The sequence below is a fragment of the Pelmatolapia mariae genome, linkage group LG6 (assembly GCF_036321145.2).
Source record: "Pelmatolapia mariae isolate MD_Pm_ZW linkage group LG6, Pm_UMD_F_2, whole genome shotgun sequence".
In the NCBI taxonomy this organism is placed as follows: Eukaryota; Metazoa; Chordata; class Actinopteri; order Cichliformes; family Cichlidae; genus Pelmatolapia; species Pelmatolapia mariae.
Window position 1 is genome coordinate 4182385 of NC_086232.1, and position 19110 is coordinate 4201494.

The 19110-nt window shown below is 39.6% G+C and overlaps 1 protein-coding gene across 4 annotated transcripts in view; it reads left to right on the plus strand.

Annotated features, from left to right (window-relative positions):
• LOC134628869 (glutamate receptor 2-like) overlaps positions 1-19110 on the plus strand; it is a 114640-nt gene that overhangs the window by 30385 nt on the left and 65145 nt on the right. For all 4 annotated transcript variants that reach the window (XM_063475665.1, XM_063475666.1, XM_063475663.1 and 1 more), the window contains exons 7-14: positions 34-192; positions 1237-1404; positions 1824-1928; positions 2030-2137; positions 7177-7240; positions 10100-10242; positions 13231-13446; positions 14260-14414. In XM_063475665.1, coding sequence (XP_063331735.1) covers positions 34-192; positions 1237-1404; positions 1824-1928; positions 2030-2137; positions 7177-7240; positions 10100-10242; positions 13231-13446; positions 14260-14414 — 1118 coding nt within the window. The remainder of the gene's footprint in view (positions 1-33; positions 193-1236; positions 1405-1823; positions 1929-2029; positions 2138-7176; positions 7241-10099; positions 10243-13230; positions 13447-14259; positions 14415-19110) is intronic.

Here is a 19110-nt window from a genome sequence, read left to right on the forward strand (position 1 = left end):
CAATAATTGTATATTTTGTTGATCTTGTTCCAGGGTTTTGTGGATGGTGACCTCTCTAAAATCCAGTATGGAGGTGCAAATGTGTCTGGCTTTCAGATTGTAGATTTTGATGATCCTGTGGTGGCAAAGTTTGATCAGCGATGGGAGGCTTTGGAAGAAAAGGAGTATCCTGGAGCTGATATAAGGATTAGAGTAAGATTTGGACATCCAACAATATTTTTTTTGTTTAATTTAGTGGAGTTTTAGTTATTTCAGCAAAAGTTATATGCTATAAGAAATGGATTAAGATTGCCGGGAGATGGTCTAAGAATCAGGCCAGCAAAAATGTATTCTAATATCAAGTAATCTTTAGTATAATACATAAACAAGTATAATACATACAGCTTGAGTTCATCAAAGTGAGTTGTACATGACTTAGGTGTGCAATAAAATTAAAAGTCACACCTGTAGCACTTCTAGGGAATTCTAGAAGATTTCAGGCTAGACTGAGACATATGATCAATGGGTTTGAGAGCTTCTTTGCCTTCTTTTTAGCTGGCAAATAAAATACTGCACCACATTCAACATAGAAAATGTCATCTTGGAGGCTCGTTAGTTCATGCCATATGTAGTCTGTACTATGACAAGGGATGAAACCTATCATGGGTTTCTATGGGATTAAATTAAAAAGATAAGAGAAGCTACTGAGACTGCAAAATTCATGGAAAGATCTGGCTGATGCTTGATGAGTGGTCCCTCGCTATATCGTGGTTCACCATTCACGGTCTCGCTGTTTCGCGTATTTTTTATTTTTTTTGTGTGCAATTTTGCATGCTTTTTTTTTTATGTCAGTCAATCTCGTGCCGTGTCTCCTGACATTACAGAATGCGTTCAGCTTGTCAAATTTACATAAATCTTCAATCGCTATCAGTGTGACTCTGAAGTGCTGTACTGTATGTTTGTAAGTTTTCTCCCCAACAAACACAACAATGTCGACGATACGTCGTCACCTGCAGGTGACTTTTGCCTTTCAAACTGATCCAATCAGCTGAAATTTCTTGTTCATTCTACGAGATTCACAGTCAACATCAGACATTTTGACATAGGTTAGAATTCCTTACCAGACAGCTCCCTGGTTGGACACCTGGCCAGTTGGTCCCTTGCAGCATTTCCTTATTCTGTCTGCCTTTATTGCAACTGTTAAATGAAGTAAAATGTCCCCAAACTATATTTTTTGCCATTATTTTTGTCCTTCAGTATACTTCAGCCCTCACCTATGATGCAGTCCATGTGATGACTGAGGCATTCCGATTCCTGCACAAGCAAAGAATAGATATAAGTCGTCGTGGCAACAGTGGGGACTGTCTAGCTAATCCAGCAGTGCCCTGGGCGCAGGGGGTGGAAATTGAGCGTGCCCTCAAACAGGTAAAAAGGATTTGAATGCCTTTAGTTTGAATGCACAAAGAAGAAATCATAAAAGCTAGGTGTAAGAGTTTAGATCAGAGATTTTGTTGAAAAATCTTGCTGTCTTTTATTTGGTTACTTGTCAAAAGCTATTAAAATTTAATGTTTGAAAATATAACTGAAAATATAATCATTTGAAAATTGTTCTAGCAACACAATCAGTCATTTGTTTGAGTGGAAGTAGTGTGTGGTGAAGGTACCAGTGGTACCAGTGGACCAAAAGTAGGGTTGCCCTTTGTTAACTTATCCTACTATAGCCATCAAGTCTGGGTGTGCATGAGATCCAGAAAGTGCCTATTTTCTTGTTAGTTTTTGTAATTTAATTGACTGAATTTCATTCTTAAGCTGTGCCATTAATAATTCAAATAATGTGTATTCAGGTGCATGTAGATGGTTTAACAGGGAATATACAGTTTGACCAGTACGGGAAAAGGATCAACTATTCGGTGACCATCATGGAGCTTAGGAACAGTGGACCTGTTAAGGTAACTAAAACATCAGGTTGCCATAATATCTATCATTAGAATACATTTTCTAGCTTGTATGTGCAAGATATTTGCATAACCTTACTTGTGTCTGTTCACAGATTGGGTATTGGAATGAGGTGGATAAGATGGTTCTGACAAAGTCAGACCTTTACCCAAATGACACAATGGGAATGGAAAATAAGACTGTCATCGTTACAACAATACTGGTAACCCATGAATAGAGTTACAATTGACCATGTCAGTCAATGTCAAAAGTTTTCTGTCTTCTATTCTATAATAGTGCAGTAGTAAAAATGATCCAAAATGTGAAAAAATAGCATGAAATTTTGAAGAGGCTGTCTGTCTCCTGATTCCAAACTGGGATCTTGTTCCACAGAAGAGGGGCATGAACGCTGTAGGCTCTGCCTTGCATTCTACTTTTAAATATGCTAGGAACCACAAGTACATCAGCAGTCTGAGAGTGAAGTGCTGTATTGGAATGATATGGTACTATGAGGTCTTTAAGGTAAAATGGACCGGATTATTCAAGCCTTGTATGAAACAGACATTACAGATGTACACATGGAAATCTGCCGAAAGCATTCAGTAGTTGCTTTTCTTACGATACAATTTTGGGGGTTGCAGAAGTCTGGACAGACCCTCTGTTCAAAGAGTCTGAGTCTCTGATCCCAGGAGTATTACCACAATAGGTTAACAGAAACAGATTTAAGCCGGTGGTGGGGAATTCACCCAGCCCTCACTACCCCACAGCCTGCTAGATGATGCATTGTTAGGATTTACAATTAGCAACCCTGAGTAAGGTACCATCAACAGCCATATTCATTAATGGTAACTGCCCCCTAATGATCTATGGCACTTGGAAATTTTCTATGATATAGTGACCTGGAAAATAGGTCAGATCGCTCCGTGCGTGGGGCTGGACGGCGTCAACACGTTAACAAGCTAACTGCGCTAACGCACTAGTTCCCACCAATTGAGCATCGCGTGGCACATCCGACATACTGTTTTACTTTTGTCCATGACGCGCTTACCATCAGGGTCATGCTTCACATGAAAACCAAGATAGTTCCAAACGCCAGATCTGAATGAGGGTGGGGGAGGTTCAGTTTCGGGTAGCGTTGAGGCAGTTGCCATGTTGCAACGAGCTTAGCTTCTGTCTTGCTAGCTTGCGCTGCGCTCAGTGGATCTGCACTCGATAGTGCAGCCTAGGCGGAGTAGTCGAACGCAGATCCACTGAGCACTCAACGCAGACAGCATCGTCAGAAGAAAAGTTGATAAAATAAATAAAAATTTTTGTATTGTTCGATATATATGCATATCGAACCGAAAGCACTGTATCGAACGGTTCAATATCGATACGAGTATTGTTGCACCCCTACATAGACATACATAACACATATCTACACGTGCATACATGCATACTCATGTATGTATACCCTTTTACATATTTTTGTGCATGTCTACACAAGTGTCTATTCAGCAGACTCCCGTGTGTGTGTCCCACTCCGACGTCCATGCTCGTGCTCTCTGCTGTCGTGTTTCTGCACACCCTGTGCGTGCTGTCCTTCTTGTTCCACGTTCCTCCTGCAGAAAAACAACAGAAGCAACCGTCAAACACTGACCCCTGCGAGCATACACGATCAGCACTACCGTACACTGACACACACTGACTTGGAGTTTAACTCAATGATCCAGCGTCGGTGGGAGCTCCATCACTCTCCTAAATAGGTCCCCCGACGAGCCGAATCAGTAACAGGTGCGTGACATGGGCCTCAGGTGTGGCCAGTCCTCCAGCAGGGCCACACCCATCAGGCCTGCAGGTGCCTGTCATCCATCCTACAGCCACACCCGCAGACACACACATATACACACACACCCTGCCTATACATACAACATGTGGAACACAGACATGACAGCATCGTGCAGAAGACACACACATCAAATAATAGAAATAATAGTCCACACTGCTCACGGACCCCGAGTCCCCGGAGCCGGGTCCGTGACAGATCTCTTAATTTTTAAAGGGTAGAATAATACAGGGTGGGCCATTTATATGGATACACCGTAATAACATGGGAATGGTTGGTGATATTAAAGTCCTGTTTGTGGCACATTAGTATATGTGAGGGGGCAAACTCCTCAAGATGGGTGGTGACCATAGTGGCCATTTAGAAGTCAGCCATCTTGGATACAACTTTTGTTTTTTCAATAGGAAGAGGGCCATGTGACACATCAAACTTATTGGTAATGTCACAAGAAAAACAATGGTGTGCTTGGTTTCAACGTAACTTTATTCTTTCATGAGTTATTTACAAGTTTCTGACCACTCATAAAATGTGTTCAATGTGCTGCCCATTGTGTTGGATTGTCAATGCAACCCTCTTCTCCCACTCTCCACACACTGATAGCAACACCGCAGGAGAAATGCCAGCACAGGCATCCAGTAGCCGTAGCTTCAGGTGCTGCACATCTCGTATCTTCACACCATAGACAATTGCCTTCAGATGACCCCAAAGATAAAAGTCTAAGGGGGTCAGATCAGGAGACCTTGGGGGCCATTCAACTGGCCCACGACGACCAATCCACTTTCCAGGAAACTGTTCATCTAGGAATGCTCGGACCTGGCACCCATAATGTGGTGGTGCACCATCTTGCTGGAAAAACTCAGGGAACGTCCCAGCTTCAGTGCACAAAGAGGGAAACACATCATCATGTAGCAATTTCAAATATCCAGTGGCCTTGAGGTTTCCACTGATGAAGAATGGACCCACTATCGTTGTACCCCATATACCACACCAAACCATCACTTTTGTTGTTCCAACAGTCTTGGAGGGATCCATCCAATGTGGGTTAGTGTCAGACCAATAGCGCTGGTTTTGTTTGTTAACTTCACCATTCACATAAAAGTTTGCCTCATCACTGAACAAAATCTTCTGCGTGAACTGAGGGTCCTGTTCCAATTTTTGTTTGGCCCATTCTGCAAATTCTGTGCGCCGATCTGGGTCATCCTCGTTGAGATGCTGCAGTAGCTGGAGTTTGTAAGGGTGCCATTTGTGAGTAGCTAATATCCGCCGAAGGGATGTTCGACTAATGCCACTCTCCAGTGACATGTGGCGAGTGCTACGCTGTGGGCTCTTGCTGAATGAAGCTAGGACAGCCACTGATGTTTCTTCATTAGTGACAGTTTTCTTGCGTCCACATTTTGGCAAATCCAACACTGAACCAGTTTCAGAAAACTTAGCAAGCAATTTGCTAACTGTAGCATGGTAGATGGGTGGTCTCATAGGGTGTCTTGCATTGAAATCTGCTGCAATGACCCGGTTACTGTGTTCATCAGACATCAACACAATTTCGATCCGCTCCTTACATGTTAACCTCTTCGACATGTCAATGGCTGTGAACAAAGAGAAACTTGTAAATAACTCATGAAAGAATAAAGTTACGTTGAAACCAAGCACACCATTGTTTTTCTTGTGACATTACCAATAAGTTTGATGTGTCACATGGCCCTCTTCTTATTGAAAAAACAAAAGTTGTATCCAAGATGGCCGACTTCTAAATGGCCACCATGGTCACCACTCATCTTGAGGAGTTTGCCCCCTCACATATACTAATGTGCCACAAACAGGACTTTAATATCACCAACCATTCCCATGTTATTACGTTGTATCCATATAAATGGCCCACCCTGTATAACAACCTCACAAAAGAGGGAGGTTCTCCCTCTTCTCTCTCTCCCCTCCCCTCATCTCTATAGCAAAAGTTATTTTATTACAATTGTCATATTTATTCAACACTATACTTCAGTTTGCATAATACCAACATGATTTCTTATCATGTTAAAAAGAAATATGTGGTTTCCCTCTATCATTCTATGTGTTTTTTCATTTCTGATTACTTCTTTTTGTCCAAAAATCTGTTTTTCTTGTCTTCTCTTTTTAACACCTGTTAAGATCTAAGCTTTAGTGTTTATCAGTCACATTACATTTAAAATGACCTTTTCTGTTTGTTCATGATAAAAAAAAAAAAACTTTTCTGTTTCTCTGTCTTTCTGCCTACTCTACTTTCCTCACACCCAGACAGTTGTTTAGTCTAACTCCTTACACACACATACAGAGCTCAAGGTCACATCTGCACAGAAAAAGAATTCTTAACATTAGAATTATGTCATTGTAATGATTATGTCCTTATTCGGCTTAAATTAAATTATTCAGCTTGTTAATTCTTGATTATGTTTTGATCAGGTTTCTGATTTGATTGCAGCAGGAATAACTGCCCATTAAAAGTGCATACATAAAACTCTGTCGCTCTGTGCTACATTATAACACCCACATAGGCTGGATTTACTAAATTAATTTACTTAATTTCTGGTTGGAGCTGAGCTGAGGGATCTCAGTCTTCTCGATACAGTCGAATGAAATGTTGTATCTCTGTATAATGTGACCAAATGGTACCATAAATAATCGAAAAAAGGATAGGTCCCCTGGGGGACTCCACAGTTCAGTCCAGACTACAGAGACCTGCGGTCACCAATGGAAACAAAAACCTTACAGTTTGTCTAAACCACCACAGAGCTGTCCCAGACACCGTCCCAGTGCTGCAGCCTCTCTGTCAGAATTTGATGTCCTGTTGTATGAAATGCTGCACTTACGTGAGGTAGTGCAAGAATAGAACATTCACCATTTTAGCAGTTTTTAAGATGTAATTTGTAACCTAATACACACAGTCATAGTATTGTGATGCTGACTGAATTTTTTTCAAGGATGTTGTTTTTAAGAAGCTGAAGACAATCTTCTCTAAGAGTTTTGCTGTAAAAGGTTACTTTGAGATTGGTCTGTACATTTTTTACACAGCATCAAGATTTTGCATGATCTCACAACAACAAAGTGAGATCTAATTTAAGAGATGGTCCACTGTGTTACAAAGAGTGCCATGGGTTTAGATCCAGGGTTTTGAGTTTTGGAGCTGTTTAGGGGATTCTAGTTAGCATTTTTAATAATCTTGCATTTTATTTCAGTATTCTGTATTATTTAGTCTTCTTTTCATCTACTAATTGGAAGACTGTTGGTTCGATTCCTGGCTGCTGCATGCCAAATATCCTTGGGCAAGATACTACTCTGAGCACTCATTCACTCATTTACACAAGCACCTATTTTATGCCTTTAAGTGCTTTCTATCTATACTCACACACATTCATACTCCAGTCTACTGTATTGTTAACATTTCAATGTGTTTGTGTATATAGGAAGCACCGTATGTGATGCTAAAGAAGAATGCTGAATTGTTTCAAGACAATGACCGTTATGAAGGTACGTTACATCAGGTGCTATATGTCTCAGTTATATGATGAAGTTATTTACAGCACAGTAAAACGTTTTATTTGTTATTTAAACCAAATAATCTAGACCAAAATCGTCATATCAGTATTCTGTATTGAGACTGACTGAAACCGGACGTTCAGTACAGAATCCCAAAAGGTTGATTCTGTTCATGTGGACGTAGTGTTTTCAGTGAGAGAAAGTGTCGCTTGGATGAGTGATGAAGCATTTATCTAAATGACAACGCTACGTGCAGATGAACAAAATTAACCTTTGGGATTTCCTTGCCTGGATGATGGCGCATGCATTAAGACGTAAAGTAAAGTAGAGCCAAGTCCCACATCCAAGATGGCGCCGGAGCGCATGGCTTGCCATCCACGGCTATCGGATCCACTTTTGCTCTGCGTGTTTATATTGTTTTTGTCACTTTTATTGAACAACGCTGACTCTCTACTGACCTACGATCGTGAAACTCTCTTAAATATTCGACTTGCCACAGAGAAACTGGTAAGGACTAGCGCTGATCGACAGGACTTTTTTCCACCTCCGCTACTATCTGGAGTACCGGCTCACCTGGGCTACACCCCTACCCCATCTCATAAGAAGAAGCGCTCTAAACATCGGAGAAAACGCAGCGGGCTGTTAGTGAAATTGAAATCATATTTAGGTTTTTCATCTGGCAGAGACAGAACAGTTTCCCAATGCACTCTGGCGGAAATCCGACCTTTGCACCGGCGTTTCGTCTCCCGTCGCTTCCTGGAACCTATTGCCACCTGGCTGGTACCTGTTGTCGGCTCGGCTGAGGAGATCCTGCGTCCCCGCCTTCTCTTACCTCATCTTCGCAGCGGTGGAGTAAATCTGCAGAATCCAGTGAAACAGGTTCCTCGGATGGCTGTCACTGCTACGATGGACCCTACCCGGATTGCTCTGGGTAATGCTAGGTCGTTAGCAAATAAAACGTTCATATTGAAGGATTTCTTCACTTCTCATAATCTGGATTTCCTCTGTGTGACAGAAACCTGGCTAAGTGACGGTGAGTTAAGCGCTTTCTCAGAACTATTACCGCCAGACTGTTCGTATTTTAACTCACCGAGGACTACAGCCGAGGTGGAGGAGTGGCAACAGTTTACAAAGACACTTTGATTTCTCGCCTAGAACATCATGTTGGAATTAGAGGCACTGCCTTGGAGTGGTTCAAGTCATACCTGTCTGACAGACGTTTCTCTGTCTCACTTGGTAAATTTTATTCATCTTCCGCCCCCCTCCCATGTGGTGCACCCCAAGGATCCATCCTTGGGCCCCTTCTTTTTAGCATGTATTTACTTCCCCTTGGCCATATTATTAAAAAACATAAAATTCCGTTTCATTTTTATGCGGACGACTGTCAAATTTATTTACCCCTGAAACACAATGACCCTAACCCCCTCAGGCCTATTTTAGAATGTCTTAAAGATATCAGAGCATGGCTGGCTCTGAATTTTTTAAATTTTAATGAAAAGAAGACAGAGGTCATTATATTTGGGCCGAGTGGCCCTGGTGTCCCTCCATCTGACTTGGGTCCTCTCACTTCCTGTGTCAAACCAATTGTTTCCAACCTTGGAGTAAAAATTGACGCAGCTCTTAAAATGGACAAACAAATAAATACAGTGGTGAGAAATGGCTTTTTTCAGTTGAGGCAGCTTTCTAAAGTCAAACCTTTTATTTCTTTTTATGATTTCGAGAGAGTTTTACACGCATTTGTGACCACTTGCCTTGATTATTGTAATGCGCTTTATATTGGTATTGATCAGGCTTCACTATCACGCTTGCAAATGGTCCAGAATGCTGCTGCTCACCTGCTGACAAGGACACACAAACATGAGCACGTTACCCCTGTTTTTGCCTCCTTACACTGGTTGCCTGTCCATTTTAGAATTCATTTCAAAATTTTATTGTTTGCTTTTAAAGTTTTAAATGGCCTGGCTCCTTCTTACCTGTCAGACCTTCTACATCGATACACTCCATGAAGGTCTCTCAGATCAACTGACCAGTCACTCCTTGCTGTCCCCATGTCGAGACTGAAACACCAGGGGGACCGAGCTTTTGCTGTTGTGGCCCCCAAAATATGGAATAAACTGCCCTTCCATATTAGGTTGGCCCCAACACTTGAAATGTTTGAATCACTTTTAAAAACTCACTTTTTTTCAAAGGCTTTTTAGGAGTAGTAACAGAGTCAGTTTGTAGTCAGTTTTTAGTCAGCTGTTGCTCTTAATCTTTTTTATTTTGTTAATTTTATTCATTGTATATTTTATTGTTTATTTTACTCATGTTTTAATATTTAATATATATACTATTTAATATATATAATTTTCAGGATGATTATGTATTTATTTTACTGTTATTTATATTTATTTCTTTGTCTGCTTATATGGTTTTTAACGTTTATCTGTTTTATTATTGGAAAGCACTCTGGTCAACTTTGTTGTTTTAAAGTGCTATATAAATAAAGTTGGATTGGATTTATAGATTACACACAAATGCTACTGCCACCATTTAAAGTAGCACCATGTGAGTGGCAACCAGTGTGTATAGCATTCTGCATATAAAACCTTTCATTATTCATTCCTCTACTTGATCCTCTACTTGAAGTATTAATGAAAATAATTTATGTTGTTTGAAATATGTGCCATGAAGATAGCTCTATGATACCACAATAGCATGTTTTTCCTTACTTTTAAAACTTTTTCAAGACACATAAGGTGCCGTTAATTTAGAGTAAATTTGATATTAAGATATGTAATATTCAATTACACACTACTCTTGTATCTCATATAAGCGACTTTGTTGTTTGGCTGTTTGTACTGATGCAAGGTTACTGTGTCGACCTGGCTGCGGAGATTGCAAAGCACTGTGGGATACGCTACCAGCTAAGGATTGTGGGAGATGGCAAATATGGAGCAAGAGATGCTGAAACCAAAATCTGGAATGGTATGGTTGGAGAGCTGGTATATGGGGTAAGACTTTACACAGGCACAATAAACAACAGAATGTTTTATTTAACTTGAGCATGAGACAAATTAAATATTGGTGGTAGTGCAAAACAGAAATGGTGTGTGAAAACCATGTTCAAAGCAAAGTTTATAAATATTACTTAAGACATAGAATAGAAATTGTTAAGTACTAGATTTTATCTCTGCTGAACCTCTCTCTTAGAATTGCACGAGCACATTTAACCAAATGCCTGGAAATTTGTGGACATCGACCAACTGCAGCTGCATATTTCTTTATGGTGGTTTTACCTGCACATCCTGCAGTGTGAATGACACTTTAAACTTGAACTTTTCTTTACTTTTAATTAGATTAAATCGGTATTAATAGTAATTAATAACATTCATTAAAGATCTGAGTAACTGACCAAACACTGCAATCATTTAAGTTAGAGGAGGCAGTCTGAAAAATCTGGAAAATTAAGCTTTATGTAGCACAAGTTCAGAAAACTTCCTCATATAAGATTAGCTGATTGTTGGGGTTTCATCTCTAACACTGTGTAATAACTTTAGTAATTTAGTGAGTTACAACGTATTTTTTGACAAATCCATTATATGAGATTCTTGGATGAGACTCAAATAACCATTAATAATACCATTTAATACCATCCAATCCCCCATTTTATAGATAAAATGGAGAGGATGGGATGGATTCCAGCTTCATCTCCCAGATTTATAGTTTTGTTCCTGTTCACACTATATTCTTATCTTTTGTAACAAGAACCCAGACCAACAGACAGTTTTGCCAGCGCATGACACTTTTTATTTGTGAAAACAGTGGAGGGAGGCTTTTCAACCCCACTCTCTCTAGCTTAGTAATTCCCTGCTCTCCCCTCCATTCAGAGTAGGCTATTGGGTCATGAAGGTGTCCCGAATTCTTTGATGTTGGGCTGAGAACAAACAGCCAATACTCAGAGCAGGTCTAGTCAATCCACAATTATTTATTTAGCTTGCATGCAAGGGAGATGTACACAATACCACCTTCCGCGTAGTTCTCAAAGAGGAAGCACTTTGATACACAGTTTTATATGTCAGGGTTCACGCCCCTTCGTGCGTAAGCAGATAACATAACATGCATCAGTTACAGTTAGTGACAGCTAGACACAATTCCTTTTTTGGTGATCTTCTACAATTACTCAGAAATCTATCTTAACTGCCTTTCACCCCCATCTATTTCCTGTTGTTCTAGTTATGAGTCTTATAATAGTAAACGATACATCCTGAGTCCATCCTGTTCTGACTGTCGCTGTGCAAGCACGTATGCAATTAGAAGAAAAGCACTTCTGGTAATACCCTATGATCTAGCACATTTTATTAGCGGCTGGGTTAATATGGCCTTTGCTGAAATACTGCTTCATGATATATTTTCAACAATTCCCCCTTTTGACCTTCGAAAGAAGGTTACCATACTTCTGGTGCTGCTACTCCCCTAGGCACCCCTATCGCATCCATATATGTTAAAAACCCCACAAATAAGTCAAACAAGTAAGTGTACGTCCAGAACAGCACCTTGCGTCTACGCTGGGCTGTGAGCTGCCCTGCCCTGTTTCCTGAGACCCTTACCCCCTTTTCACCCAGCATGATAGTACAAACCCGCTCTTGCCAATTTATGTCATGTTTTCCCCTGGAGGCATTCCCTTGGGCTGGATACACCACCGTACACCAGTCCGCTGGGATCTCTCCTACGTCATACTTCTGACTTCAATTGCTGCTCACTGTAAAATCAAAACAGGTATAGTTAGCTTTTCTTCGGGTAAAAGGTCCCGGACTAGTTTTATTATCAATTGGTGGAATTGCACTTCTGGTTATTTTAAGCACACAACCAAATCCCCACGTGTCATTTGAATAGACAGGGCCAGGTTCGGTGAACAGGTGTGGGCGGGTGGCTACGCACGCCACACAGTCTGACACCTTTCGTTCCTTTATATTTTGAATTGGCCAATCTAACCCCAGGTTGATATTTCTATACCCAGTACCTGTCAGTTCTCTTAGTTGTCGCGCTTTCCCTCTCTGGACAGTCTGTCCCCCTTTAACGGCTGGACCAGATGTGGGATGACCACTGTGTTCAGGCAATTAACATAACATAAAAATCACACAAACTATTAGTAAAGCTAATACTCTCAGACCTCCCATTACTTTTCAGCTTCCACCTTTCTGCTCAAACTAGAAACTCTGTCTAAAGAGCTTTTGACCTTCTTTACATTTAAACAACTAATCTTCCGGGACGGGCGATTCTCTGTGCCCTTCTCTTCTTCTTACTTTAACCTCATGGGTGGACCACCATGAGGTCTTTTTTCACAGACCGGGGGATTATTCTGCCACCTTTTTGAGGTCTGGGTGTTTCTCTGACTCAGCCAAGTCAGGGCTTCTGGCCTTCTTAGTCTGGTCCTTCTGGATTTCCGCCAACCCCTTCGTGGTTATTGCTGTGGTTCTGGAATCCTCTCGAGGTGACCAGCAGGAGCCCAAACGGCATGACCCTTGACCTCAATCACTGACTGGGCCATCTGCTATGCCTGGAATGATGTGTGCTTCTCGCTGGTTCTCTAGGAAAAAATCTGGAGCTCTAGGAACTTATGGTCCATTATAATTTTAAATTTTACCTGTACTTGAATTGTTAATCACACAAATCACCATAAAGAAAAAAAATATATATCATAGAAACTATTGTTTCAGGCATGTGGCCCCTAGTGCATGCCTCTAAAGTCCTCTTTGTGCATGTTCCAGTATTCTACAGGTACGTTCTCCTGCAGTCCAGAGATATGGATGTAAAGTTAGGTGAACGTCCTTACAGTGTGTAGAATAAAACACTATATGATTGTATAGTTAAATGTGGCTTGTAGGCTAGAATCACTTATGCGATCACTACGACTGCCAAAGCACTGTAGTAGCAGCAGCTCTTCCAAGTCCATGAAGCAATCACATTGTCCCTGTCACTGTGTCTCTACTTTCCAACAGAAAGCAGATATAGCTATTGCTCCCCTGACAATCACTCTTGTCCGTGAAGAGGTGATAGATTTCTCCAAACCCTTCATGTCTTTGGGAATCTCCATCATGATTAAAAAGCCACAAAAATCCAAACCAGGTGTTTTCTCCTTTCTGGACCCGCTGGCCTATGAAATCTGGATGTGCATTGTCTTTGCCTACATAGGAGTTAGTGTTGTTCTCTTTCTGGTAAGTAAGCCTGCTGTTATCAATTTGCATACTTTGTTGAAATCCTCTTTTAGGTGCTATCCTGTTTTCATAAGTATCAGTGCCTAATATGGTTATGTTAAAAGAAGGCATAAATACTATGTTTGAAATAAGTGACATAATACCTACTGACACTTATTGAGACTAATGTATTATGTCTCAAAAAGTGTAGTTCAAGTTTGAAGCCCAACCTTCCTTACCTCAACCTTAGGGTTAATTTAATAGAAAACTAGAGCATTGTTCAAGACCAACAACTGGCTGAAAATGAGACTTGAAAGGGATCAAAACATATTTAACATACCTAGATAATAGATACTAAGACATACTAGGCTGCTTTAATTTCCATAGTTATTTTTATATAGTAATATGCCCTTCCACCGTGTTCCTCGAGAATGGATTAAGGTACTTCACTATTCTAATATCAAATGCCTAAACCCAGACACTGTGTTTCTAGTTACATGCATACATTTTTTTTATTCTGCTTCGATTCAGCAAGATTTTATATTTATGATCAATTGATTACATGTAATCTGATTTAACAACAAGGAGGTACACTACAGCGGAGCAGTTTAGTTAAAAATGTGTCATTTCTTAAAGAGCAATTGTGTCTTTTTATGGCAGTATAGTTAGACAGAAGCCCCTCTTCACAGCCTAGGCACCTACTTTCTGGCTGGGCTTTTTGAAACAGTGGAAAAAAATGAAATGGCTTTTTTTGCAAACTTTTAGAAAATCCTGTTATAACAATCTATGTAATTTGTGTATTTCTGTTGACATTCTAATGCGTTGCTGCTCCAGGTATCCAGGTTCAGCCCTTATGAATGGACGCTTGAGGAGCCAGAAGATGGAGCCTTGCCATTAACCACTGAATCCACCAATGAGTTTGGGATCTTTAATTCTCTTTGGTTTTCTTTGGGTGCTTTCATGCGACAGGGTTGTGACATCTCACCAAGGTTGGTATGCCCTTGACATTTCATAGTCATATACGGTATTAGCTCCCGATGCTGTAATCAATATATTATATTAATACACATTCACTGCCTCGTTAATCAGGAACTGAATATTAATACTAATTAAGGGCTGTAAAACAGCCTCAGTTCTTATCATAGACTGAATGAGATGAGATAAAAGTGCATTAGAAACTCTGTTCATGCTACAATTGTTCTGTTCTACTTCAACCCTAATATTTTTACACTGACTTGGTATAGCATCATGTTTGTAATGTTAACTATGGCCATGAAGAGATGTACGTGGTCATTGTTAAACTGTCCAGTTTGGGTGAGGCTGTTGCCACTATGGCATTGCTGCTGTAGCTAGCTGTGTTGGGCAAGTCACTGTAGCCTGTCAGCTGAAAATATTTTCTTTATCCACAATGACTTCTTGAAATTACCATATATATATATATATATATATATATATATATATGTATATATATATATATATATATATATATATATATATATATATATATATATATATATATATACCAGTCAAAAGTTTGGACACACCTTCTCATTTAATGTTGTTTCTCTGTTTTTTACTACTTTATGCGTTGTAGATACATACTGAAGACATCAAATATATGAAGCAAAATATATGGAATTATGTAGCAGTATTTTGGATTCCTGAAAGTAGCCACACTTTGCTTTTGTTAAGGTTCAGATATTGAGGAGGAATCCAAAATAACCACCACTGATCCGGGCGGGTGCAATTAGACGGCATTTTAATGAATACACGCAGCGTGGAGCCAACACTGTACAGATTCAGTGTTGAACTCCCTTACAATAGTCAGAACCCAATATTTATAGGGGTGAAACAGTACAGCCCCCCCCCCCCCCCCTTTCTGTTGCCAGGCAGAAACCAAAACCACAATGACTTTTAACATAGTTTAACAAGAACATCGTCGCGTCTCCATCCAGGTGCCTTCCTGTTGTCCCCGGACGCTCGCCTTCGCTGTCGCTTGTCTCTGGAACATCCTGCACCTGCTTCTTCATCAAACAGTCACATATGCACGCACAATTTTGCAGTTGCAAGCAAAACATAATTAACTTTTACCTATATAACTGAGTCTATCTACGATGTGTGTGTGTGTATGTGTCAGCCTCTGCTTGCACTTTGTTTCACCTCTCAGCTCCCCAGCTAGACCTTGTAACCTTTCCACTAGACAGAAGGCCAGCACAACTGAAACTATGTGTGTGCATGTGTGTATGTCTGTCTGTGCGTGCACAGAGTTTGCATATGCTCTCTGCACCTTAGTTGACCTCAGCTTAAGCAACCAGGCTAAGGCTATCCTGTGTGTGCCGATCTTGACTTATATGTAAAATGTATAAAACAAATGTTCCAATCTAATACAACTACTTAAATCTTAATCAAAGCTTAATCAAAGATAAATGCATAATAAAATAACCTGCTCTTAACTTGCACTTAGACTCTGGTTTCAGTTTCGCTTCTGCAGAAGCATACTCTGCACAAGCCTGTGTCTCCTGTCAAGACCGTGTAGACCTAAAGTTAGACCTTCTCTTCTATAAAATAATGTGGCCAGGAAGTACGTATTCAGATTATAAATTTAAATCTCAATAATTCCCCCTTTTTGTGTTTCCCTAGAAACACAACACAATTCCTAGTTTTCACCCTATCTGTCCCCTCAAAGGGTTGTATGTTTTCAATGTTCCCTTATTATTTTGTCATAATTACTTCTATCCACAACAAATAAATCAAACAAATAAGCTGTGACCGGTCCTAAATCTACTTCCTTCACCCCCTTTTCACCCAGTTTAGTTTTCTTTCAATCCTACTTTAAACTCTTCCTGACTTCTATTCATATATAGTCTCAAACATCACTTATTGTAATCTACAACATTCTAACAGTCTTAAAGCACTGCTTTCACGCCCCCGCATCTATTTCCTGCTGCTCCCCTTATCTGATCATCAACATCCTGTACTATCGCAGCGGCATGTAACTCTCATCTAAAATCACATTTAACAAGAAAAATCATCATAAACTCCTATTCTACTAAAGAATTTAAGAAAAAACAACCATTCTAATCAACTAGATGTAAGCATATAATCAATTACTATGTGTTAACCCTAACTTAATTTTTTTTTTTTTTTAAACCCACGTTTCCTGTGTTATTTCGATTCTTGGTATAACATTTTATTTCATTCTGCTGCTCTTAATGTAATGATACATTCTAATTTATACTTTAGCAGACTTAACCAAAATATATAAGCTTTCTCCGTTTACTTCTGTATTAAAGCAAAAAACTTCGTCACTTCAACAAGCATTTGTTATTCTGTAACTGCATTTTATATAATAAGACTAATTTAGAGCTGCATGTATTATCGCAATATTTTACATGTCACACAGTTTAGTTACAAGCAAAACTCCTATTCAAACAGAGGCTAAATGGATTTGAGGCCTTTGGCCTGGAATCAATACTGTCATGTGTGGTTATGGACTCTATATGTCTGTAAGCGTGTGCGGCCTTCCATGCTCTGTCATCTTGCACAATAAATTGCTTGGACATCGCGCCAAACAAAGCTTCTGACCTTCAGTTATTGACTTGAGCAACATTTCTTTAATAAGCACAAAATGCAATGTGTATGAAATCATTTCTATGTATGTAATCTTCAATGCTATTCCTTTGGGTCAGTGACACTTTTAACATCCTCATAAAAAGCTCTCCTCTACCCTAGAAATAAATCTATTTAATATCTGTTTCTAAAGCCTACATTATAACAGCTTATTCTACAAATAAAAAGAAATCAAACATTTTCTACTCCTAAAATCTTCACTAGTTTTCCCCAAATTATCTAAGCCTATCTTTTATTCCCACAGTTTCCCTTTAAATTTGGTGTACAACTTCTCATGGACACCATTTATCTTCTGAACAGAATTCAGTTCATTTTACTCCTTCAACTTAGACATGAAAATAACAATTCCTGCCTCAGTTTTACCATATCTAAATTATCACAAAAAACCCCATAATTATAAACTCATCCTAAAACCCATTTCAAATTAAATCCCCCTTTTTATTTGGACTTCACATGTGTATCCAAATAAAACTCAAAATGTGTCACCTGGGCTTAAGAAATTAAAGGGAAAAAAGGTTAGTCATATCATCTCTCTAAACACTCAAACACTACAGCCATCCTCCTCCCAGGTATTTTGCCCTAAAAACCTGTGTTTAAGGAATAAAATCAATCTAATCATTATGTCAAATCTTCTCAAACTCCTTGCTCCATGCAAAGTCTGGATCCTTGGAACTTCCTGGAAACAAAACCTGTACTTTACATTTCATAACCAACTCTCCCCCTTTATGATCCAATCTGTGTTATAAGAAAGAAACCCCAAAACAGCACAATTATCAAACAAATACATTATAAAAAATAGCAGCAGAAATAGCAGCAAAATATGAATCATGTGTTTCTTCCGTTAATGGTAACATGGGTTATAAAAAATAGCAGCAGAAATATCAGCAAAATACGAATCTAACCCCAGTCAGTAAAACAGAAATTCCCTCAAAGCAACTCAAAAATCAGCATCCCCAGAATTAAGTCTTCCACTCGTCCTGCTTATGACAAAAGCAAAACCAAACATCCCATTTCTCTTCCTGGCATGGTAAATTGTTTGTCCACATTTATTCATCCCCACCTTGGTCCAGTCACTCACATTCACTCACACGCATTCACACATGATGTTTGCTGATATCGAGCCTTCAAATAATCAGATACTCCACATCAGCAAAATGAGCTCAATCATTTGTTTTATTTCGTTGTCCTTTTTAGGAAAATAGTCCTTTAGGCTTTTGACTGGATTGAATTGCTACAACCCTTTTAGACAAAGACTCACAACCAATCAGGTCTCCAGAAGGAGCCCTCTCCTGAGCCAATTATAATCCGGAGAAGCCCACCTTATATTTTGTTCTCCCGAGAATTTTGTCAGCGCTGCTCACCCTCTTCCAGGCCTGCTTCAGAACAAAAAATGAGAAAAAGAGAGCTGCTTATTAGCTCATCAAAGTACAAAACAAAATCACCTGACAGGTTTTTTCTAAGTGCACTACTACAAAAACTATGGGCCCTTTTCGACATGTCCATGTTTATTAAAACTCCTTCTATTAAAATAAAAACAGTAACCTCACAAATCTTAACCAATCTTAAATGTCCCCGTTCAACACACCGAAAACCCCGTCAAAAGCTGCACCGTTTTCCACACAACAATGTCTCCCTAGACACTTCACCATACTTAGATTCAACATAAGATATACACCCATTACAACAACGTATCATCACTAAATTATAAATTTCCTGTCCAAATCTGCATCTCTGAACAGACCTGACCACCGTAATCAATTATCCTGTTACTTTACCATTATATATTTCGCCCAATAATCCTTCTCAGTCACTGCTCCGTTTGCTCACTGAAAGCCTGAGTCTCACACGCACACAGGAAGTGTCTTCTTCACCACTCACTCCAGCTAATTTGCATACTGAGTCATATCTCAAGAAGTTACTGTGACAAGAAAAATGCATGTTTAAACCTTATCACCCCATTCAATTATTTTCATTTTTTTTCTATACTAATCACTTGCTTTGATCATTCACCGCAAAAGCACTCCTAACTCACTCTTATAAAAACTACTTTAATCA